Source organism: Ceratotherium simum, chromosome 18 (genome assembly GCF_057802395.1).
Source record: "Ceratotherium simum simum isolate JZ-2026a chromosome 18, ASM5780239v1, whole genome shotgun sequence".
Classification (NCBI taxonomy): domain Eukaryota; kingdom Metazoa; phylum Chordata; class Mammalia; order Perissodactyla; family Rhinocerotidae; genus Ceratotherium; species Ceratotherium simum.
This window is the reverse complement of record NC_141917.1, coordinates 1,410,797-1,436,110: the sequence shown is the minus strand read 5'-3', so window position 1 is coordinate 1,436,110 and position 25,314 is coordinate 1,410,797. Positions and strand designations below refer to the sequence as shown.

Sequence of the window (25,314 nt, the reverse complement as noted above, 5' to 3'; positions counted from 1 at the left end):
GCTGTCCCCACTCTCCGGTATCCTGGAATCCTGTCATCCACTGACATGAGCCCCAGTGGCATGGTAGCCTTTCCTGATGCCAATCCTGGCCTACCAAGGACAGCTCTCACTGAGCAGTGGGGCGGCTCCTTCGCTGTGTGCTCCTCACAGCCCTGGGGAGAGGAGTGCCCTTGGGAATAGTCCTGGTGGGTTCTCACATCAGAGCATCTAGCAGGCCCTCCTCCCTGAACATTCCGGCTCCTCCTCAAGTCTGCTGGGCACTTCAAGCACCTCTGCCTCATCTCCTGCAATCCATCATCACGCCCACCCCCAGCTACGTGACACGGTCCTTGCCTGTGGACTACACCAGTCCTGGGTGAAGGAGTCGTGTCCCCCTGCAGCATTCCATCCGTCCTCCAGACCCTTGCAATGCCCTCTGGACCCACCCCCGCACCCCCCAACCCCAGCTAATGCTGCAGATGTCAGTGGGTCCTGGTCTTTTGCTTTGGGGGGAGGGAGGGGGTCTAAGGTATTTGCACCAGAATCAGGCACTGTATTTTCCCTTGTGGTCTGTGCTGAGAATTGACTGGTTTTCAGCCTGGAGGTAATGGGGGCAGGGACACATTTTGAGTAGAACAATGGCTATCTTACAAGACAACGCCTCAGTGAGATTGTGCAATCTACTGATAACGCCACTTCTGATTGCAGGCACGCTTCACGGGGTGACCATACAGCTGGGACTTCTCCCTTAAGTAAGGCATACAGACTTGCTTTTAACACAGGTAACATCTTTCCTCTTCATACGAGTCCAGTGGTGGTAATTTTCACTTTTGTTTTCAGGAACCTCAAGAGAGGAAAGTTAGTCCAAGTGTCCAGTGGGTGGAACAGGTCTGGGCCGAGAACCAGTTCCTTGGGGTCTGGAGGCGTGGGGACGAGGCCATGCTGTCCACAGAGGCTCCAGAGCTGCCCCTGGGCCAGGCCTGCCTATTCCCTCACCTGTACACGGGATTAAACGGAGTGGGGGGCTCGCGGGGAGTGGGGACAGTGACACACAGAAGCACCTGCCACGCAGTGTGTCAGGTCCTTTCCCTGCACCCACAGACTCTAACTGTCCCTCAGAGGTGCGTGATTATTTGGGTACCTGTAAACCACAAAGTAGGGCCGGTTACTCGTGAGACAAACAGCACTTCTGAGGGAGGCAGGAACTGCCTGAGATGAGGACTCCTACCTGAGGCTGAGGAGACTCTGTCCTCCTGGTAAAATACTGTATTCGAATGCTCCCATTTTAATAGGTTTTCATTTGGCTTCAGGAATAGTTATTTCCATATTTATGTCTCAAGATTAACTGGGAGACGACAACATAACTTTTTTATTTTCTTATGCAAATTACTCGTTTGTGTTTCTTCAGATTTTTTTCATAAAGGAGAAAATCCCTACTTCTTTTTGGCTCCTTGCCCGCGGAAAGTTGTCCTGCAGTGCACACACTCTATTGAGTCCTCGCAGAGGTGGTGGCAGTGACAGTCCATCTTAGTGTCAGCCCTGGGCCACGTCACCCCGGCTGAAGAGGTGACCCTGGCCCAGGTCCTCGGAGCCACCCTCGCTGCACACCTGACGGGTCCTCCCAAACAGGAGCCCCTCCCTGACTCTTCTGGAGAGCAGCCACATGATCCAGGCCTTTCTCCACCAACCTTTAGAAAGTTAAATTCAGGAAAGTCTAGTGAGAAGGGTGAATGAGTCCAAAGAAGTGAGGGTGCACCCAGTTTCCCTGTTCTGGGGTGAAGTGTCCTCCAAAAATAATGTCCACCCAGAACCACAGAAGGTGACCTCATTTGGAAATTGAGATTTTGCAGGTAGAAATTAAAGATGAGGTCACAACAGATTAGGGTGGGACCAAACCAGTGACTGCTGTCATTCCAGGAAGGCCACGTGAAGACAGAGACAGGGAGAAGATGGCATGTGGGTCACATGAGCACCAAGACACAGGGAGAACACGGACACATGAGTCATGGGAAGCGAGAGACACAGGGAGACCATGGACATGTGGGTCATGGGAAGGTAGAGACAGAGGGAGAAGATGGACATGTGAAGATGGACGCAGAGATTGGATCGATGCTTCTACCAGCCAAGGACTGCCAGCAGCATGAGAACCTAGAGAAAGGCCTGGCCAGACTCTCCCTTAGTGCCTCCAGAGGGAGTTAGGCCCTGTGAGGCCCTGGGACCTCTTGCTTTCAGACTTGTGGCCTCTGTGGCAGAGTCACCTCTGTGTTTTCAGCGCCCTGTGGGGTGTGTGTCAGGACAGCCCTGGGAAACATTCCTCTTCTCCCTGGACTCCAGATGTCTGCAGTACCCACGTAAATGGCACTATAAGTCAACAAACTCCATGGGATGGAGAAACGCATTCCCCATAAAACGAGGTTAAGTGTAGCACACGTGCAAAGCCAAAACACAAGAGCCCACTCCACACGTGGGGCCCAGTGGGACCCCTGCCTGCCAGGCAGACATGGGGCTCAGGGGTGCACACGGGGGTGTCGTCCTCTGAGTGGACCCCAGGAGTGTCCCCCAGGAGTGCCCCCCTGGGTAGCTGGCCCCGGGCTGCACAACGCCCTTCAGGACAGGCCTGAGCACCGGCGGGCCTCAGTACCTGATCAGGGAACCCAGCGCAGCCTCGCCCGCCTCCCCGCGCTCAAGTGATGCCTGGGCGCACATCTGGCCTCAGCTGGTCTGCGGAAACTTCCATCATCATCTGTCTAGACACCCGCAGTCCACGGTGGAGGGGTGCAGCTGCAGGGCTGCATGACGTCAGGGGTGGATCTGTGAGGTCAGACAGGCCATTCATGATGTCAGGTGGGGGCATTCCCCAGGCCACAGAGCCCCTCCCGCCCCCACTGCGCCTGCCGTCAAAGCACAAAGGCGGGGGCTAGGGCTGGAGCCATTTCCCCCGGCAAGTGCATTTTGATGTCCTAAACAGCCTCAGGCACTGGAGATGGCACTGTAGAGAGGCCAGGACTCACCCCATCGACATGACATCATTGCAGACCACCCCCAACTGTGCCCGGAACGCTCAGCATGGAATGTTCAGCGTGAGAGGTGAGGGGTCACCGTGTCTGCACAGGCGCTGTGGAAACCCAGTCACAGGCAGTGGTTGTGAGAGCAGCTGCTGCCCGGTCACTTGTTTAGACCGCGTATCAGGGACACATCATTTCTACGAGGATCTGAGGACAGAGGTTAGAACGGTGAATTTGGGGCGACATAGGTGAACACAGCAGCTCCAGGTTCCGTCAACAACAGGAAGCCGAAACTGTACGCTGAATGGTACAGTTCTTTCTTCTCTGGTTCAGAGCTTTCTTCTCTGAAATCCCCAATCCATTCTGTTGATACTATTTCCCCATGAAAACTGCACATGGAAGTAGAATGTTTACAACTTAGGACATATTTACTACAATTGTAGAAAGTACACAAAAGATAGCAGAAATCACCCAACCTCACTCCCAGAAGGGCCTGTCAGGGTTTTGGCGAACACTCGTCAAGTTGGTTACACGGTGGTAACACTGGGATCCTGCAGAACCACCTGTTACTTGCTTTCTTAACTCACGATAGTCATGGACACGCTCCATGTCAGTCACTACTGATCCACTGCTTCATTTCTAACGGCCTCAACTCGCTCACCGAATCTACTCAGCCTAGAGTTTTGTATCACTTGCCTAGTATAGACATGATCGTCCTGCACATACCTTTTCCACATGTGGCAACCAACTGCTTAGGATAAATCTCCAGAGACGAGATGCTCCGCTTACATTCTGCTACATAACTCGTCTCCCCCGGGACCACGCGGCCTTGCCCGCTGGTCTGGACATTTATCACAGATTCATGGTATCTGTCTCTACACACACACGTTCACTGGTCTCTTGTATTTGTTTTGTTTGTTTGTTTGTGAGGACGACTAGCCCTGAGCTAACATCCAATGCCAATCCTCCCCTTTTTTCTTGAGGAAGACTGGCCCTGGGCTAACATCCGTGCCATCCTCCTCCACTTTATATGGGACGCCGCCACAGCATGGCTTGACAAGCGGTACGTCGGTGCGTGCCCGGGATGCGAACCTGTGAACCCTGGGCCACCGCAGCGGAGTGCACACACTTAACCGCTGCGCCACCGGGCCGGCCCCCTCTTGCGTTTCTTTTATAAAGTGTTTATGCTCTTCCCTTTTTCCCTCAAAGTTGGACGTCTTTTTTACACCAACCTGTATTTTGGTATATTAGGAAGTTTTTTTTATCACATGAGCTGCCAGTATTTTCCCCAGTTTTCATCGGACTTTTCTGTTTTGAAGAAAAATTAACTTGTATTAGAAGGAAAAGAGAATAAAGAAAGAAATTATTTAAGCAAAGGAAAAACAGAAACATGGAACAGTTGCAACGAGTAGGACAGAATAAGATGGTAGATTTAAACCTAAATATGTCAGCAATTACATTAACTAAAAATGGACTAAAATTGCCAGTTAGGAGACAAAGAATTTTAAATTGGATAGAAAAAATCCAACTACATTTTGTTTACAGGGAATACAATAAAACCATAAAGAGGGGCTGGCCCGTGGCCTAGTGGTTAAGTTCAGTGCACTCCACTTCAGCAGCCTGGGTCCATGGGTTCAAATTCCAGGCGCAGACCTACACCACTCGTCAGCCACGCTGTGGCAGTGTTCCACATATAAAGTGGAGGAAGATTGGCACACATATTAGCTCAGGGTGAATCTTCCTCAGCAAAAACATAAATAAATAAATAAATAAATAAACATTAATGTTGAAGATAAAAGGACGAAAACAATATAACATGCAAACACTAAACAAATGGGGTTGATGTACCAAATCCAGCACAGGCAAAACACACTTGAGAGAAAATGTTTTATTAGAGATGAAAATAATCACTTCATAATTATAAAAGGTTCAGTTCAGTGAAAAAGTATAGCCATTTTAAGTTGTAGGAAACTAACAGCAGAGCCTGAAATGCAGTTCTTTAAAAGAGAAACCACAAAGAAGAGAGAGAACTTTGAGAAGAAACACTCAAAACCACATCACGGCAGATCTCAACCCTCCTCTCAGATGCACTGCACCCAAAACCTGATGAAATCACGCTCCTTGTAAGCCCACGGAAGGCAGTTACAGAAATCAGCCATAGAGGATTAGAGCATAAGGCAAGTCGCAACAAAAAATTCAAATAACTGAAATCATACAGAGAACGTTCTCAGACTACAATACAAATTAGCAAAAAAGTAGAGCATTCCTGAGTGACGTCAGCATCATGGAGGAGTGAGCTTTCCCGTGAACTCTTCCCCCGATATACAACAAAAGGAACAGTCACAGACCAACAATGGAATCCCAGACAGTGAAAAGCAAGATCAGAAAGACCCACACTGCCGAACATCTGAGAGTGGAATGTGCTGGGCCCCCAGAGGAAGTGGGGAGAGGTAAGGAGAACTCCTCTCCCTCCCCATCAGATCAGCGATCCCCGTGGGCACGGCTCCCAGAGAGGGGGCGGCCCTCTGCGGGGAAACCGTAGCTCTTCAGGCTCTCTCAGCCAGTGGGAAACTCCCACACAGAGGACTCAGAACTGCTATGGGGTACCATCAACATCTGAGCACCCCAGAGAGCGGATAACGAGGGGCGAACGAGAAGCCCCCCATGCCAGGGACCCGGAGGAGAAAAGAGAGAGCAACCCGCCCCCTGCAAACCGGACCCTGCAGCTAAGCCGACCAGACCAGACCAAGCGATCAGTGGCAGACCAGACCAAGCAATCCGACCCGCAGATCGCAGCGGAAAAACCACGGCAGAGCGCAGGGGGCCAGGGGGCTCAGATTACACAGCCCTTTACCACCACACAGTGGCGGCGGGTGGAAATTGCAACCAGAGGTTTCCAGGATGAGGAAAAACAAAGACAACACAGGAACCACAATGCAAAGATACATGAAATCATCAGACCAGAAGGAAAATGACAAGCACCCAAAAACCAAACCTGAAGACACAGAAATCTATAACCTAAATGACAGAGATTTCAAAATAACTATCATAAAAGCACTCAGCGAAATACAAGACAACACAGACAAACAATTCAATGAGATTAGGAGTTTCTTCACAAAAGAGATTGAAATCATAAAAAACCAATCAGTGCTGATGGAGATGAAGAACACAATGGAGGAGATAAAGGAGAATCTGGAATCTTTAAAGAACGGAGCTGATAATATGGAGGAAAGAATTAGCATTATAGAGGACAGGAATACAGATACGCTCTAGAGGGAAGAGGAAAGAGAACTAAGACTAAAAAGAAATGAAGAAAGTCTCCAAGAAATATCTGACTCCATTAGGAAATGTTACATAAGAATTATAGGTATTGCTCAGGGAGAAAAGAGGGAAAGAGGAACAGAGAGTCTACTCAAGGAAATAATAGCTGAGAATTTCCCAAATCTGGGGAAGGAGCAGGAAATACCAGTAAGCGAAGCCAACAGGTCACCTAAACATCTCAACAAGCAAAGGCCCTCTCCACGACACCTAGTGGTAAGGCTAGCCAGAGTCAATGACAAAGAAACAATATTAAGGGCAGCTAGACAAAAACAAAAAATAACGTACAAAGGAACTCCCATCAGGCTCTCAGTGGATTTCTCAACAGAAACTTTATAGGCTAGGAGAGACTGGAATGATATATTCAAAATACTGAAAGACAAAAACTTTCAGCCAAGAATACTCTATCCAGCAAAAATATCCTTCAAATATGATGGAGAAACAGTAACCCTCCCACATAAACAAAAGCTAAGAGAGTTCATGGCCACGAGACCCCCACTACAAGAAATACTCAAGAAGGCCCTCAGGCCTGAAAAAAAGAAGAGAAAGGGAATACAAAGCTTGGAGCAAGGAGAAAAATAGGTAGACAAACTCAGAAAAATAGTAGGTCTTTACTAGAATAGGTTAGCAACCACTTAAATACTAAAATCAAAGATCAAAGGAAGGAATTCACCAAAAATAAATTTAACCTCATCACTGTAAACACACAGCCACAACACAAGATAGAATAAGGTATAACAAGAATCACTTAGAAGGGGAAGAGGAAAGTGATTGAATTGACTTAGTATAAGGAAATAGGCCAGGAGATAATGGACTATCTCATACACAAGATTTTTTACACAAACCTCAAGGTAACCACTAAACAAATAATCAAAACAAAATCACATATGATAAACAAAGAGAAAACTAGAAGAGTCATAAGACAGAACAACCAAACTGAATTGGCAGTCCAAAACAAATGGGACAAGAAACAAAGGAAACACAAAAGAACCAGAAAATAAGTGACAAAACAGCAACATTAAGCCCTCATATATCAATAATTACCCTAAATGTAAATGGATTGAACTCTCCAATCAAAAGATACAAGGTGGCAGGATGGATTAAAAAGCAAGACCCAACAATATGCTGCCTCCAGGAAACACATCTCAGCACTAAAGACAAGCACAGGCTCAGAGTGAAAGGATGGAAGACAATACTCCAAGCTAATGGCAAAAAAAAGAAAGCAGGTGTTGCCATACTCATATCAGACAAAGTAGACTTCAAGATAAAACAGGTTACGAAAGACAAAGAAGAGAAATATATAATGATAAAAGGGACACTGCACCAAGAAGACATATCACTTATAAATATATATGCACCCAACATAGGAGCACCAATGTACATAAAGCAACTATTAACAAACCTAAAAGGAGACAATAACAACACAATAATAGTAGGGGATCTTAACACCTCATTACAGCAATGGATAGATCATCCAGACAAAAAGTCAATAAAGAAATAGTAGACTTAAATGAAAAACTGGACGAGATGGACCTAGTAGACATATACAAAGCACTCCATCCAAAAACAGCTGACTACACACTCTTCTCAAGCACGCATGGAACATTCTCAAGGACAGACCATATGTTGGGAAACAAAGCAAGCCTCAATAAATTTAAGAAGACTGAAATCGTAACAAGCATCTTTTCAGACCATAATGCTATGAAACTGGAAATGAACCATGAAAAAAAAACTGGAAAAGTGACAAAAATGTGGAGATTAAACAACATGCTACTGAACAACCAATGGATCATTGATGAAATTAAAGGAGAAATCAAAAACTATCTGGAAACAAACGAAAATGAAAATATGCCATATCAAACCATATGGGATGCAGCAAAAGCGGTCCTGAGAGGGAAACTCATAGTGATACAAGCCCACCTTAACAAACAAGAAAAAGCCCAAATAGGCAACCTTAAATTACACCTAACAGAACTAGAAAAAGAAGAACAAACAAAGCCCAAAGCCAGCAGAAGGAGAGAAATAATAAAAATGAAAGCAGAAATAAATGAAATTGAGACAAAAAAAACAGTAGAAAGGATTAATGAAACAAAGAGTTGGTTCTTTGAGAAGATAAACAAAATCGACAAACCCTTAGCCAGGCTTACTAAGAAAAAAAGAGAAAAGGCTCAAGTAAATAAAATTAGAAATGAAAGAGGAGAAATTACAACGGATACCATGGAAATACAGAGGATTATAAGAGAATACTATGAGAAATTATATGCCAACAAATTGGACAATCTAGAAGAAATGGATAAATTCTTAGACTCGTATAACCTCCCAAAACTGAACCAAGAAGAAATGGAGAATCTGAATAGACCAATCACAAGTAAAGAGATTGAAATAGTAATCAAAAACCTCCCAAAAAATACAAGTCCAGGACCAGATGGCTTCTCCAGTGAATTTTACCAAACATTCAAAGAAGATTTAATACCCATCCTTCTCAAACTATTCCAAAAAATAGAGGAAGATGGAACACTTTCTGAATCATTCTACGAGGCCAACATCACCCTGATACCAAAGCCAGACAAAGACACTACAAAGAAAGAAAATTACAGGCTAATATCGCTGATGAACATAGACGCAAAAACCCTCAACAAAATATTGGCAAACCAAATACAGCAATACATTAAAAAGATCATACACCATGATCAAGTGGGATTTATACCTGGGACGCAGGGATGGTTCAACATCCGCAAATCAATCAACGTGATACATCACATCAACAAAACAAAGAATAAAAACCACATGGTCATCTCAATAGACGCAGAGAAGGCATTTGACAAGATACAACATCCATCTATGACAAAAACTCTCAACAAAATGGGAATAGAAGGAAAGTACCCCAACATAATAAAGCCTATTTATGACAAACCCACAGCCAACATCATACTCAACGGGGAAAGACTGAAAGCCATTCCTCTGAGAACAGGAACGAGGCAGGGCTGCCCACTCTCACCACTCCTGTTCAACATAGTACTGGAGGTTTTGGCCAGAGCAATTAGGCAAGAAAAAGGAATAAAAGGAATCCAGATAGGTAACGAAGAAGTGAAACTCTCACTATTTGCAGATAACATGATTTTATATATAGAAAACCCTAAAGAATCCATTGGAAAACTATTAGAAATAATCAACAACTACAGCAAACTTGCAGGGTACACAATCAATCTACAAAAATCAGTTGCATTTCTGTATGCTAATAATAAACTAACAGAAAGAGAGCTCAAAAAGATAATACCATTTACAATCGCATCAAAAAGAATAAAATACCTAGGAATAAATCTTACCAAGGAGGTGAACGACCTATACAATGAGAACTACAAGACATTATTGAAAGAAATCCATGATGACATAAAGAAATGGAAAGACATCCCACGCATGTGGACTGGAGGAATAAACATAGTTAAAATGTCTATATTACCTAAAGCAATCTACAGATTCAATGCAATCCCAATCAGAATCCCAATGACATTCTTCACGGAAATAGAAAAGAATACTAAAATTTATATGGGGCAACAAAAGACCCCAAATAGCTAAAGCAATCCTAAGAAAAAAGAACAAAGCAGGAGGCATCACAATCCCTGACTTCAAAACATACTACAAAGCTATTGTAATCAAAACAGCATGGTACTGGTACAAAAACAGACACACAGATCAATGGAACAGAATTGAAAGCCCAGAAATAAAACCACACATATATGGACAGCTAATTTTCGACAAAGGTGCTAAGAACACACAATGGAGAAAGGAAAGTCTCTTCAATAAATGGTGTTGGGAAAACTGGACAGCCACATGCAAAAGAATGAAAGTGGACCATGTGATATCGCCATTCACAAAAATTAACTCAAAATGGATCAAAGACCTGAAGGTGAGACCTGAAACTATAAAACTCATAGAAGAAAATATAGGCAACACACTATTTGACATTGGTCATAAAGGAATCTCTTCGGATGACATGCCTACCCAGACTAGGGAAACTAAAGAAAAAATAAACAAGTGGGACTTGATCAGATTAAAGAGCTTCTATAAGACAAACGAAACCAGAATCAAGATGAACAGACAACCCACCAGGTGGGAGAGAATATTTGCAAAACATACATCTGACAAGGGGTTGATCTCCATAATATATAAAGAACTCACACAGCTGAACAACAAAAAAACAAACAACTCGATCAAAAAATGGGCAGAGGAAATGAATAGACACTTCTCCAAAGAAGATATACAGATGGCCAATAGGCACATGAAAAGATGTTTAACATCACTAATCATCAGGGAAATGCAAATCAAAACAACACTAAGATATCACCTCACGCCTGTCAGAATGGCTATAATCACCAAGACAAAAAACAACAAATGTTGGAGAGGATGTGGAGAAACGGGAACCCTCATACACAGCTGGTGGGAATGCAAACTCGTGCAGCATCTATGGAAAACGGTATGGAGAATCCTCAAAGACTTAAAAATAGAGATGCCCTATGACCCAGCCATCCCACTACTGGGAATCTATCCAACAAACCTGAAATCAACAATCCAAAGAGGCTTATGCACCCCTATGTTCATTGCAGCATTATTCACCATAGCCAAGAAGTGGAAGCAATCTAAATGTCCCTCGACTGACGACTAGATCAAGAAAATGTGGTGTATATATACAATGGAATACTACTCAGCCATAAAAAAAAGACAAAATTGTCCCATTTGCAACAACATGGATGGGCCTGGAGGATATTATGTTAAGTGAGGAAAGCCAGAAGGAGAAAGACAAACACTGTATGATCTCACTCATATGTGGAATATAAACCAACACATGGACAGAGAAAACTGTATTGTGGTTACCAGGGGCTATGGGGGTGGGGGGTGGGCACAAGGGGTGAAGGGAGACATATATATGGTGATGGACAAACAAAAATGTACAACTCAAAATTTCACAATGTTAAAAACTATTAAAACATCAATAAAATAAAATAAAAAAGTAGAGTATTCCCACATATTTGGTCATTAATAATTACACTTTAATAATACATTTAAAACTGAACAGTAACAAAAATACAACCTATCAAAATTAGGGGGATGTGGCTAGAGCAGAATTAGAGTGAAATCTATAGCATTAAATACTTACGAAAAGAAGAAAAGCTGAAAATTAACACAATAAAACATCCACCTCAAGATATTAGAAAAAGAACAGCAAAACGAACAGCAAGAATGTAGAAACAGAAAGTATTGAGCAGAAATTAATCACACAGAAACCAACATACACCCAAGTGCATCAGTAAGCTGAAGATCACACACAAGAATAGTTGATGAACCTCTGGTGAAACGCAGCCAGAAAGAAAAAGCCACACAGAACCCTCAAGAAGGAGAGGAGAAATCACCGCAGACCCTAAAACACTGACAAGCTCTCAGGAAAACACTTGCAACGACTTTATGCCAGTAACTTCGAAAATCTAGGTAAAATAGTCAAATTTCTAGGGAAAAAATACAACCTGCCAAAACCAGCTGAAGAAAGGTGAACGTCCCGTAACCATCACAGAGGATGAAGTCTGCAGGCGCCTCTCCTCCCACAAGAGACCCAGGCCGAGGACCCTCCCCAGAGTCCTCTCGGGAAACACTACTCCAATCCTGTCCCTGCTGTTCCAGGGCACAGACAGTGTGGGGACCCCAGTCCAGGTGGGCAACACCCTCACCTACGACCCCAGGACAGATGAGAAAAGGAATATTTAAAAAGCCTCATTCCTAAACTCAGGTGTAGAAGTTCCAAACCACACACGAGGTGCGAACCTGACACCACAGCCTCTCCAAGTAAAGGCCTGGTTTCACTTTAGAAAAAGCAGTGTTAACTCACCATATCCAACACTTAATCGAAAAAAGCATGGATTCTAACAGACAAAGAAAAAGAATTTGGTGAAACTGAACATCCACATAATTTTAAAATCTTGGCAAATTAGAGATAGGAGGCCCATCTGCCACCTGTAGCTCTGCCTGGGGGCCTCGTCTCCCACCAGGCTGCCCTCCTCGGTGGTCCTGCCCACACTGGCGCTGGCTCTGAGAGCTCCTCGCCTGGGTACCTGGGCTGCCCGCCACCCCTCGTGTACGTGTATCCAGTCTCCGGGCCAGGGTTCTTTCCCGGGGCTGGCCCCTGCCCAGCTCAGCTGCAGCTCACACACGATTCTCCAGTTACCTGAAATTAAGGTAGCATCTATTCCCCTCAAGTTTACCTGCTCACTCCACTCCGACGGGAGCTTGGGACTCCTTTCACCTCTCCACCCACCCTATCTGAGACCTCAGGATCCCTGGCCTCCTCCCCCCGCCCACTCCTCACTCCCACCCTTGCTCAAACCTAGTGCCCAGGTCCCTCATCTGACTGCCCCTGACGTGTAGTTTCTACTTGACGAGCCTTCCTGATAACCCACCGTGCGCCTGAGCCGCACCCATTTGGTGTGAACTGGTCACACAAACCACACGCCCTGACTCACGGCCCCCCAGGACTGGGCTGGGTCCGCTGGGTAAGGCCCCCTCCCCGACAGGTCCAGGAGCGGCCCTCTGGATCCTCCACACCATAGAGCAGTCGTCTTGGGAAGGGTGAGTTTACTCTGCTTGTGCACAGGACTCCAGACTATTCTAAACTATGGCCCTATCTCACCGTCTTCCAGTATTGAGGATAGAAAGCTGGACACCCTTCTGGTAACTTTCCCTTTATCATTACTTGTTCTTTGTCGGGAAGCTTAAACAGTTTTCTTTTCTCTAGACTCTAAAGTTTGGAGCTTAATTAATTTATTTTTTATAATCACAATACATCTAGTTGTGTCTTTTCTCACCAATTTTGCTGAGAACTTGGTGTGCCCTTGTGATGTGTAGGTTTTCCTTTAGCTCTGGAAATTGTCTTCCTCCATTTACTTACTGCCTTACTTTGCATCGGTTCCCTCACTGCCCCTCCTGGAATCCCCATTACTCACATACCAGGACTCACAGATCATTCTAACAAGCCTCCTTTCTCCTCCCTCATAATTCCTTTTTTTATTTGTGTGTTAAAATACAAAATAATCATGACTCTTTTAAACATGCAGATTCTTAATTTGGCCCATATGTGACTGTTACTACCTTCAAATGGATACTTAAATTCTTGGATTTTAAAACACTGTATTTCAACCCAAAGTTCAGGATGGAAGGAAAGTGTAACTCTGCAGTAAGTGACAGGAGGGAGCACACGTTTCCAGTCAGAGCTGAGGCCAAGTCCAGCGCCAGCCCCCGTGGAAGCCCCCTAGGCTCTCTGAACCTCCATTTTGTCTGCAAAACAAGTGAAGTCACTATCTCTTCTCTTCCCTTCATTTCTGTCAGCTGCCGGGTGTGGTCACATGGATAAGGGATGTGCTACAGAAGCGTGTGGCACACGCCCCACAGGGACGCTGCTGTAGTCCACATCTCTAAGTGAACGTTCATGAAAGACACAAACCGTGAAGCACCATCCCTGATAACAACGCCCTTTATTCGGCACTAGGAACGCCCGGTGCACAGCACCAGGGTCTTCACCTGTTTTATTTACCAGGGAAACGCTCACACGCACCACCTCCCAGGACTGTACACGATCGCTCAGTGATGGTGCTGCTTGAACTGGAGTCCACAATAGCCACATGTCCCGGTTTTTGTTTCTTTGTCCTGAAAAAATTCAAAAGGAGAAATGTCATATTTCCATGTTCTACTTCAAATCTACACACACTTAGACGTTAGACACTGAAAGTGGGCACAAAGCCTGAAATACACTGTCAACTAGAAACGCCTTAAAAAGTCTGAGGTTCCTACTGACCAGGAACTGTGACTGTGCCAAAGGCCTGGGGTCCAGTTCTGGTCCCACCTCGCCTCACCAGGAGCCTCAGGCTCCTGCCCTGGGACACGCAAGAACACAAACTGTCAGCACAGCAGTCACCACTGGCCCCTCGTTCAATCCCCATCTGCTCTCCCAGCACGGGAGAGCCAAGGTCCACCCTGAGCACAGACCCCAGTGGACTGGCGTGGGGGGTTGCAGAGCAGAGCTCCCCCATGGGGCTGCGGTCCAGGCACGCTCATGCCACAAGCAGAAGGAGCCACAGTGGGTCCTGCCAACTCCCTTCCTTTCCTACACGCCACATGCACACCGGAGCTTCATCCCGTGGCCTCCTCCTCGGCTCTAACGTCTCGTGAACTTTCCTTCTTCTCTAAGGCTCTGGGTGTGTGTCATCAATGGACGTGAAAGTGACAGAAGCACCAAAACGATGGCTCCGGGGAAGGACAGACGCCCACGTGTTTGAGAGGAAAGTGGACTAGGTGCATTGTGCGGCACGTCACAGTTGGAAAGGCGCCCTGGATACGCCACTTTACTCAGTCCCTGTCGTATGGTTTGTAGGCGACATCAAGGGGAGAACGTGCAGTCAAAGTGAGCATGGCAGGGCCACCTTGAGGGCAGGGTCAGAACCGGGCAGACATGCGTGGGCCGGGGCTGGCAGGCACATTACCAGGTTGATGTACACTCTGGGGTGGCCGAGAGCCCCCCCGCCGCCATCGCAGGCTATCACGCGGCTCTCCACTTCACTCACGGGCTGCTCTGCTATCAGATCAATGGCGAAGTTCTCGTTCACCTGAACAAGACAAGAAAACTCATACCGACAAGGACAAAAACCTGGTGATTTCATGACATTTAAATTTATGGAGACAACCCCCGACACACCCGTGCACTGCCAGCACAGGCACGTTCTATACGCTGTCATTTAAATATTGTCATTGTAGAACTTCAACACACACAAATAATTTAACTTAATTCATGTGAACACACACACACGTAGCTTCTCATGTGGATACAACTTCAAACTTACAGAAATGTTGCAAGAATGAGAATAGTACAAACAATTCTCATTTGTCCTTACCTGGGTTCCCCGAATGTTACCATTCTGCGCGTTTATCATTTGCCGTCTCCTCTCCCTGCCCCCTCTCTCCTCTCCACACACACTTTCCTAGCTCTGTCCGCTGGCGCCTCAGCACACCTGAATGGTCTTAGCATGCATCTGCATCACGGGCGAGAACAGCTGAGCCAGGTCAGTCCCAGCAGACCAGGCCACGAGGCGTCCAGCCCCGCGTGCCCAGAATCCCCCCCGCCCCGGAGAGGCCTACTGCCTGAGGGAAGGCAAGGAAACAGATGAGGCACAGATAAACCTTCGCAAATAAGGGGGGGCCATTTAATTTTGGTAAAACTTGAAAATAAGTTAAAAAGCACCATTGACCTCAGCTAACTGCTTTTCTAAAGCCAGCTGACTGTCCAGAAGACACAATCCAGCATGACTGAGCCCGTCACACTCTCCCAGAGAGAAGGCTTAGTCTGCTATCACCAGAATCTGATGCCCTGACCCCACGGAACGTGGATGACATCTGAAAAGGTTTAACTATTTTTAAAAAGCTTTGCCAGTTGCAGATGATGATTTTGCAAAGCTTTCCCTTAAAGTTCTACTTCCAGAAGCTGTGCAGTGCGGCCGCGCCATCTCACAGGCTCCTGTAGGTGCACACGAGGTGCTGCATGGAGCCGGGCTCGCCGCCCCCCGACAGCAGGACCTGACAGCAGGACCTCACAGCAGCCGCAGTGAGGGCGGGCCTCTCCCCTCTGCTGCAGATGAGCTGGCGCCAGACAAATGAAGCCGCGTGTGTAAATAAGACGGTGTCTGCCCAAGTGACAAACGTGTCACAAAGCCACACTAACCAACCCCCAGGCCCCGTCACGCAGTCAGAGACCGGCCCTCTCCTGTGGGAAGGGCAGCTGACGCCTGAGACCGAGACTGAGACTGACACGGGACTGCCCCGCCACTCACAGCATCAGCTCCCACGACTATCGCCTCCCTCCCGGGACCAGGGTCACCCGCAGGAACAGAGAGCCCAGGAGGGAGCCTGCCGCTCACAACACCCAAGCTCGTGCCCGCCTTCCAATTCCAGGTTAAAACTCGGGCTCCACGTGCTGCCCTCACCAGGGAAAGGACAGGAGAAGGAGCCAGCTCTGCTGGACTTTACGAGGGAGTGAATGCAGAAAAGCGTCCACTGTCCCACGCACTCCCGTGAGCCGTAAATGTGGTATTCTCTTAAGCACACGGGTGTCATACACCCTGAATTGTCCAACCGCTGTCAAAATCATTTCTTCACACGTCACTAACAGAAAAAATGTGAAAACACCTTTTTATTTACCTCTTGATCAACTGATCTGGGCATAAAGATATTTAGGTTTAAATTTATTTGTCAGTAAGCTGTTCTTACTTTTCTTTTAACTTATGTTTTTGGGAGTGACAGTTCCTTATGGAAAGTTTACTCCCTTATGTCAAACTGAGATTAAACCCATTAAATATAAAATATATGATTCTACGAAATAATATTAAAACTAGTAAAAAAGGAAATAGTAACCCAGTTGAATAATAATGTTCTGTAAAATATTGACCCTGTTAAAGGAAATTTACAAGTTTAAAATAACTAAAAGCCTCAGGTCAATTATTTAGACTATCAGGTATTTTTAACACTAATACTAATTATATTTAGCCAAACATACATGTGTACACACACGTATATAATTTTTAAATCACAGTAAAAACTGAAGTTTTCATCCAAAGTAATTTTTAAACTAAGTTTGTAGAAAATGCTCAAAAACAGCACGTGGGCTCTTTGAGGTGTTCAGAGCCCTTTGGGGTGATGGAGTCCAGGGGCAAACCAGCCAGTGCTGAGGAGGAGAATGCGCTCAGACCTGGGGACAGGCGGGGGACGGGTGGGAAGTCGCATGGGCCCATGAGGGAGGGATCAAAGTGCACGCCCCACAGCTCCTTGTCCCGCCACCAGTGCCTGCACCTTGGGGTCTGTGAACTAGGTCTCAAGTATGTCCCTCTGGGTCTGGGGGTAAACCTCTCTCTCTCACAGTCCACACCCTTCTAAAGGAGGCAAAGACCTGCAGTTCCCATTCATCCCAAAGCTTTATTCTACAGCCTGAATGGTTCCCCACCTCTCAGGACAGAGAGGACACACCTGGGAAGGGACAGTGGGAAGGTGAGCGTGAAGAAGCAGGGAGCCATGGAATTGCTTCAGAAGAGCCGGCAACCGGGCAACCACAACCCCCAAGTCTCCACACATGCCCTACCCGGCCCAGCATGCTTCTTCAAGGAGACAGCCCGACAGTCCCGGGCAACCTTCTCCTTGAACGCTTCACAGAGCGGCGTCAAGACGGATCCTGAAAAGAAATCGCATGCAGAACTCTGCTGATGGAGTTCTCGTGCCCACGTCACCAAGATCCACAAACACAGGATGGGCTGTGACCACAGAAGTGGAGTCTCGCTGGAGGGAGCAGTCGCCCCGAGGTCAACTTCCCTCTCTAAGGAGGACGACTCACCCTGACGGACGGCTGGGGCCTCGCAGCACTAAGCCCACCCGAGTACACTGCCTTCCGTCTGGAGCTCTCGGCACCAGCCAGCACACCACGCAGGGACCTTCTTTCAGGCTCTTCATCCTGGTGACCCTCCCTCCCCTGGTTCTGGGTGGTGACCACTTCCCACAACTATCAACCCCTGGGTCCCGCCCCATCCCTTGGGCTCTATCAGCTTCCTTACACCTTGTGAGCATGCGTGTGTGTGTGCACGTACATGTGTGCACACTAAAGCCAACACGATTCAGACAGCGACACGCTGACGTGCCAGTGTCAGAGTGGTCAACATGACGGAACTTGGCTGAAGTCTGGCTCTGCTCCCGATCCTGAGTGATGACCAACAGGATCTCCCCAAGCCTCTGCACGCACAGTGTGGGCCTCAGCCTCAGTGGAGAAGTCACTTCACTACACGAGTGTGGTCTGCCTTGCTGTCTCCCAGCAGAAACAAGGCCGGATCGCGATGGCTCCAAAGCCCTCAGAGAAGAGCCAGGGTTAGCCCCGTGCCTGGGCCGGTGGGCACTTCATAGTCATCACACTCAGTTTATTCCTCCCATTCACAAAGTCTGCCACTCTTCTCAAAGTGACACGTTTCATGTTATCCTAACAAACGAGCAGGTAAGGTGACATCAGCACCACGGGAAATCACTCCACAAGCCGATGGAGGTTTGCACCTTAAAGTTGCTACTAAAGAAGAGGGGCCCAGGAGGTGACGTTGCAGGGTCACAACCGGACTCACCTACCAGCCCGGGTCTGAGGCATGCAGACTCTGCAGGACACCCTCCCCTCTGACTGATGCCTGGGTCTTGGGCCTGGGTCTTGGGTCAGGGAGCGAGCCTTCGCTGCTCCCACAGCAGAGGCCTGGTGGTCAGAGTCCTGAGGGACAGGGACGTGGAGGGCAGCACAGAGCCACGCTCAACGGGTCTTGGCCTCCTGGTGTTTGGGGCTGTCTGCCCAATCGTTTATCTTCAAAAACCACAAATGAAGCCTGCCCCAGTAACAGTGACGCTGGGAGCCGAAGAGTAACAACAAATGCTCACTGGCGGCTCCCCTGGGACATGTGCTGCTCTAAACGCCTTCCCTGTCTACACTGACTCGGCACCCATGGCCCTACGAGGCAGGCAGCAGCCAGGGGCTGATCAGATCTGGACACAGCCAGGCAGGCGACCCGGAGCCCCGCTTGTTAACCACAGACGTCTCGCAGGTGCTGGCAATACACCCCAGCTCTGAGGGTACGCAGAGCATTACTATTATTGTTGTCGCTGTTATTACCACCATGACTGCCACTCCTCACTGTGCTCACTTGTCTACACCACCCATCCATCAGAGGACAGGAAACACTGGCTTTTAATTTTACTTGTATGACCACAAAGGAATGAAAATATTCCTACCGCCTGTGGAGGGGTATCCAGTCAGTTCTGGCCGCTCCCTCCCTCAGGTGGCTCAGGACCGCAGCAGGTCTGACTTCCGTCCCCTGCTTGAGGGGAGGGGCTGGGTGGCATGTTCTTCCGCACGTGAGCATCTCCTCGGGAAGGCCCGTCACAGGCCCAGGGGCCACAGAGTTCTTTGCAGACATGCTGCAAACCACGTCAGGCACCTCTGGTCAAAACTGGCCAAGAGCCACGTGTAGAAACTTCCCATTTTTCCTGCAGAGGCCGGCTCAACTATCTAGCTTCCTGCTATCCTTGTTCTTCAGATTAAGTTCAGATTCCATTTACTTCTTAAAATACAACTCAACCAAACGACATGGACAGTAAGATCAGTGGCTGTTGGGGTCTGGATGGGGGAGGGATGAACAAGCAGGGCACAGGGATTGTCAGGGCACTGAAACGGTGAAACTCTTCTGTCTGATACTATAATGGTGGACGAACACCATCCATTTGTCAAAACCCACACAATGTACAATACAAAGAGTGACCTCTCATGTAACTACGGACTTGCATTAACAATAATGTATCAATACTCATCAAGTGTTCAAATTGATCAATTGCAACAAATATAGCACACTCTGGCAAGAGTTAATAATAGGGGAACTGTGCTACTGGGAGAGAGAACTCTTTGTACTTTCTGTGCAATTTTTCGGTATACTTAAAAGTTTTCTAAAACAACGTCTCAGAAACCAAAAAAATTTAAATACTACTAGACGCTAAATTTCAGTTGAAAGAATGAAAACCAGAGCAGGCTGCCACCTGATCATTACAGACATGCTGCACACCCTTACAACGTGAAGATGTGCCCCCAGGCGCTCATGAACTAGCCCCAGGGGCCCCGGGCCGGCATGGGGGTTAAGGTTAAGGATCATGGCCCGACAGGACCCAGGTGAGCTGACGGTCAGAGAGAGGCGACACTGTCAGCACTGCCTCCTCGTTCCTTTTGTTGGCTCCGCTGACTCTGTTTGTTTGATTCTGTTTTGAAGTTGTCCCCTACCATGGCAATCAGAAACCAGGCACCACAGGGAGAATTTCCAGCAAAGAGGGGTTTATGACAGACCCAGGTGTTTGCTAAGGCACCAGAGCTGAGCTAGGGAGCTGGGGGCAGGCTGCAGGGACGACCCCAGGGCTCCATCCAGGCACTGAACTCTGTGTCCACCGCCCTGCCCCACGACACCCTCAAAGAGAGAATGTGACATCCAGCCTCAGGTGCCGTGGACACGGCACCTCTGCTGGGAGAAACCGTCCCGTTGCCACGATCATGGGGCCTGCTCACGCTCACTAATCAATCACTCAGGGCGCTCTTTCCCACTGAACCTGGAGCAGGTTCTCAACCCAACAGTAAAGCAGCCAGTCAACTGGCAAAACACAAACTTACTGCCACCCATTCATCAGACCAACCAGCAGTGAAGGGGCTGAATTTAGAGGACATGAATTTATAAGGAGCCAATTCACGAGGTAAGCTGCTCTACAAATGCCCTGTAGCTTGGGAACAGAAGTAGAAAATCAGAAACTGGGAATGGACAATGTCACCAAGATCAAAGGGGAGAGGAGACAAGATTTAGGGTCAGCGGAGTCATAACGAGAAGAATCGACGGACTGAAGGGAAGGAGCAACTCAAGGAGGCTACGAGGAATGTCTGACCCACGTGCATGAGACTCAGGAGCAGCAGGTACGGGTGAGAGTAGCTAGGAAGAAAACGGGCTTCCGCAGGCAGCCTGTCGACCTTCTGTTTCCCGCAGTCACACTCACGCTGCTTGAACTAACTGGTCTTTAAACCCACTCGGGGAAGAATAATGCTCTGCATTTTCAGTTTATCAGTGTAAGTCCCTGTAGGAACGCAAGCTCATCTACTTGGCGAGAAGTATGAACGGCATACCCCAAAAGGTGACTGAAAGAGTAATTTAAAAAAGTTGACAGGACTTATTTAATCTGAGGGTCTCAGGAGTACAGGGCACAGAGATGAAGGAAAAGACCACTCCCACTTACTTATAAACCAGAACGACGCATGCGAGTTAGTTATCTCAGAGGAATAACAAGACAAACCAGAAATAGACACCTTTAGAAGTAATGCAGAATTCCCGAGCTTCTAGGGTGCTCACGATTTGGGGAGAATTCTCTTAAATCTTAAGTATTCACGTTTATTTCTTGTTAGTTACCTGAAGGTCCCATGAAAGCTGGCCCGTCTTGCACTCACCTCCTTCTGACGCCCCACAAAACGAATCCTCCTGTAGTCTTGCTCATCGTAAACCTGAAAAGACAGGACCACGCGACTTCACAGCCCGGTTCTGGAGCCGGCCAACAGTACCGACCGCAGACGTCACGGGGACGCGCTTTCCTGACGTCTGGGCCGCTCGGGAGGGACACACGAGGGCAGGGGACCCTGAGCGGACGCCCGTGAGGACCGGACAGGTTCGGGGAGCCGCCCGGCCGCCCCAGGTGGGCGCGTTCTCCGCCCGGGGGGTTACCTGGCCGGTGTGCGTGACCTTCTCCCCGGTCGGCGAGGTCCGCACCCCGAAGCACCTGGTGCCCCCGGGCAGGCTCAGCGCCGCCCCTCCGCCACGGCGCAGCAGCCGGAGGAAGGTCACTGCCGCCGCCATCTTGCGGGCTGACCCTTGACCCGACGCGCCGAGCGCCCACGCATGCGCACAGCTTCCGCAGGGCCCCGCGCGGCCGTGACCTATCTCGCGCCGGGGAGACGCGCACGCGCGCTGCGGTCGGGCAGGTGCGGCGGCAGGTTCCGGCTCAGCTGGGATAACGGGAAAAATGGCACTCAATTTTAGCGCTTAGGGGCTGCTCTGTCATCCTTACCAGAGGGAGGGCGGGAGAGGATGGAAAGTGAAAATGAATTCTTTACACTCGATAGTAATCGATAGTCATGGGGGTCTCATAGCGAATGTTTTTATTGCGGAAGGGCCCTTAATCAGAGAGGAAACTGGCAGTACATTCACGTTGCGGGGTGCGCATTTCTGTGTGGCGCGGGGACAGCGGGTTTGGGGACTTCTGCAGCAGAGCCCAATGAAGCTAGCTAATTGTAGAGCGCACTCGATGTCACCTCATCCCCCCCGCAGACTAGCCCCCAAAGGCCCGCTGCCCTACAGCTCACCTGGGCAGGACGCGGCTCGCGGTCCCGGCGTCCCCATCTCCTGCCTCCTCTAAACTGCCTGTGCAGAGACCCATCGGGAGGGTCAGCTCACGCGGCGCCAGCCCCCGGATGGGCGGTGGGCGCGGGGGGCAGGCTCAGAGCTCAGAGCTGGTGGCGGCGCGTACCCACAGCCTGGACTCCGGGGAGGTGGAGGCAGGCGAGGTGATGAGAGGCGCCATGCACTGAAAACCTCTCGAAACGTAAAGGTGCCCACGGACGGGTGCTCAGAGGCGGCCCGGAGCTCACCTGGGCAGGTGCAAGAGCGAGCTGCAGTGTCGGCGGGCGCGCGGGTGTCCCGTCTGCAGCTTGCCTTCGTGTGCACGGATGGCAGATTGGGGGGGGGGGGGTCGCGGACACATCCACGGAAAGGCAGGCGTAGCGAGTTAATTGTGGAATCTGGGTGGTGGGTATATATGGATGTTCGCCGTAAACGTCTTCCAACTTTTCTCTCCGTTTGAAAATTTTCATAATAGAATTTTGGAAGGGAAACAAAAAAAAAGAGTAACTGGAACCAGTTAGGTCCGCTGTCCATTTCCACTTGTTTCCCTGAGCCTCGTCACATTTCTCCAGGGTGTCCGTTAATGCAAGCATGCGTTTTTTCTAGATTTTGTTTGGACGTTGGTATTTGTCCGTTTTTAAAAATGTCTAATTGGTCGTGATTTCTTTTTCATTCTAGATATCCATTTTCGTTTCCATTTTCCCATCCCCTCCTAGAAGGACCCCCCAAACCGTAGGCGCCCCGTGGCGGGGAGCGTCCCTGGCTGGGGGCGCGGTAGCCCCGGGAGAGGAAGACTGCGGGTGGGGAGGGGGCCAGGCGCCCTCGGACTCCCGCGGCCACGTGGTTCCACTTCTGCGCCGGGCACCCCGACGCCGTCACGTGACCCTGCCGCCATATTCCTTTCTGGCAGACACTCGGAGTACCTGCCCCATGGCGTCTCCGCCACACGGCGCAGGCGCGGGCGCAGGCGCAGGCGCGAGGTGAAGCGCGCTGCCGGCCGCCCCGGCGGCTTCTTCCCAGGTCGGGGGTCCCGGGAGTCCCCAGAAGCTGAGGCCCGGGAGGTGGTGGGGCGCGGGGCCTTTGGACTCCCCTGAAGCTGCTGGCCCGGTCGGGGCTGCAGGAGGGGCGGCCGAGGACCCTCGGCTTCAGTTTCCCCGAGTGGGCCGGGTCGGAGGTCGCGGGCGAGGGTTGGGGGTCTCGGGCACTGAGGGGGACGGGGGCGGTCGGTCCTTCGGCCCGGGCTGCGGGTCTGTCCGGCGGGCGCCCTGACCTCGCGGGCGGTGGGCCGGCCGGGCGACCCTCGGGGTGGGGGGTCGGCGGGGTCACCTCGCTGCCCGGTCCTCCCGGTGGGGCTGACCCGGCGCCCCCGCGCGCAGTGGCCCCTCCGGAAGCGCGGCCGCCCGCGTTCTGAAGGCGGCTCCCCAGGGGCCGTCGGTCCGTGTCGGGCACTCCCGGGGCCCCGTGCTCTCTGCTCCCAGACCAGGCGGCTGCCCCGCGTCCTGTCCTGCATGAAGCCCGAAAGGGGTCGGGGCGCACGGAGGGCCGGGGTCTGCTGCTCGCGGCTGGTGCGGCGACCGCACGTGTGAGGATGGGGACCACCCCCCGTCCACACGGGGCCCAGGGCAGGGGGCCGGGCTTAGCCGCTGCCTTCTTCTTACCGCGCAGGGCGGGTCAGCTAACCCCCGACCGGGTGTAATGAGTTCAGAGGGAGGGCCGTGGGCGCGGTTGGGGCCTCGCGTCCTCGTTCGCGCCTCCACGAGGGGCGGTGAGTGCAGCGCCTCCCTGATCCTCCTGTTCTGGCACAGGGGGCTGAGGACTGCGGTCGTGAACCCAGGGGGTTGACTCTGCGGCTGGTAAGCGGGAGCCCCCGAGCCCACTGCCCTGTGTTCCTCAGCCACAGTGAAGGAGGGAGAAGGAAGTTGGAGATAGTGGGCAGACGTGCAGAAGAAGCTATAACGCTTTTCTTTCCTCCGTAGATTCAGCCACAACATGGCAGGTGTCTTTATGAGGAGGATGGTGGTCTCCGCCGTGTGCCCTCTCCTGCGTCTGAGCCCCTGCACAGCGGAACCGCGCGCGCTCTCCACGCTCCTGCTGGGACCCCTTGGCGCTGCAGTCCCGGTTGGGGCGAAGCCCAGAGCAGCCGTGGCCTCGCTTCTGTCCAGTCGCCTCGCGCCGATCCTGCCCCCTGCTCTGGGGTTCAAGACCAAGGGCGTCATTAAGAAGCGCTGCAAGGACTGTTACAAGGTGAAGAGGCGCGGGCGGTGGTTCATCTACTGCAAAACCAACCCGAAGCACAAGCAGAGGCAGATGTAGCTCCTTTGGCTGCGAATAATGTGCAAAAGTGTATTATTTGCTTGGGAGACAGTGTTACCTTACTGAAAGAAAAATAAAGTGTAAAAGTTCTGTGGTCTAATGTGTTGACCTTCAGGTTCTGTTGGCCCTGCCCAGGCACCTCAGCTCTGTAGAGCAGCCCAGATCCAGGCCAGCCAGAGCCCAACGGGGAAACGAATCATTTTTATCTTCTGTGCAATGTGTTTGTGCCCGAGCCGGAGAACAGAAGATAGGATGGAGGGAAAGCTGGTTTTGTCCCCAACATCAGAGTGCAAGTTCTTTAGAAAGAACTAGATTCTATCTGAAAGGCCATCCTGTGGGTGCCTCTCAGCCCCGTGTCTGCATTCGCCCATACTGCTTCGATTACCTGGATGAAACTTGTCTCAACATTCTTGAGGATGAGCACGAAGGGCCTTGATAGCAATCTTTAAATCAAGGAAAGTTGAATTGTTTATGTATAAAGGTATTTTGGTTATCAATTAAATATGTTTGTCATCCTTGGTCTGCAGCATCAGTGCAGATGTATGTGCACACATGTGCATACATGTGTACATGTGTTCATGTATGTATTTGTGATGGGTGCATGTGTGTGTACATGTGTGATGTGTGTGCGTGTGCACATGCCCCCACCCAAGGGTGTGTACTGAGTCAGCAGAGCAGCCATG

General features: G+C 49.6%; 2 protein-coding genes across 3 annotated transcripts; one reads left to right on the top strand and one right to left on the bottom strand.

The window, feature by feature from the left end:
- Positions 1 to 13,802: 13,802 nt before the first annotated feature.
- On the bottom strand, positions 13,803 to 21,808 carry NDUFS6 (NADH:ubiquinone oxidoreductase subunit S6). Its single transcript, XM_004440042.3, has 4 exons — positions 21,644 to 21,808; positions 21,373 to 21,426; positions 14,825 to 14,947; positions 13,803 to 13,991 (listed from the first exon to the last, which is right to left on the bottom strand). Exons 1-4 carry the CDS (start codon positions 21,773 to 21,775, stop codon positions 13,926 to 13,928), a joined length of 375 nt encoding a protein of 124 aa, XP_004440099.1. The 5' UTR covers positions 21,776 to 21,808; the 3' UTR covers positions 13,803 to 13,925.
- Positions 21,809 to 23,219: 1,411 nt separating this feature from the next.
- MRPL36 (mitochondrial ribosomal protein L36) lies at positions 23,220 to 24,721 on the top strand. Of its 2 annotated transcripts, XM_087443098.1 has the most exons (3): positions 23,288 to 23,338; positions 24,124 to 24,171; positions 24,295 to 24,721. In XM_087443098.1, exon 3 carries the CDS (start codon positions 24,308 to 24,310, stop codon positions 24,629 to 24,631), a length of 324 nt encoding a protein of 107 aa, XP_087299224.1. In that variant the 5' UTR covers positions 23,288 to 23,338; positions 24,124 to 24,171; positions 24,295 to 24,307; the 3' UTR covers positions 24,632 to 24,721. The 2 variants fall into 2 exon arrangements, with proteins under 2 accessions (XP_004440098.1, XP_087299224.1); XM_004440041.3 differs by lacking the exon at positions 24,124 to 24,171 and having other exon boundaries at positions 23,220 to 23,338.
- The last annotated feature ends 593 nt before the right edge of the window (positions 24,722 to 25,314 follow it).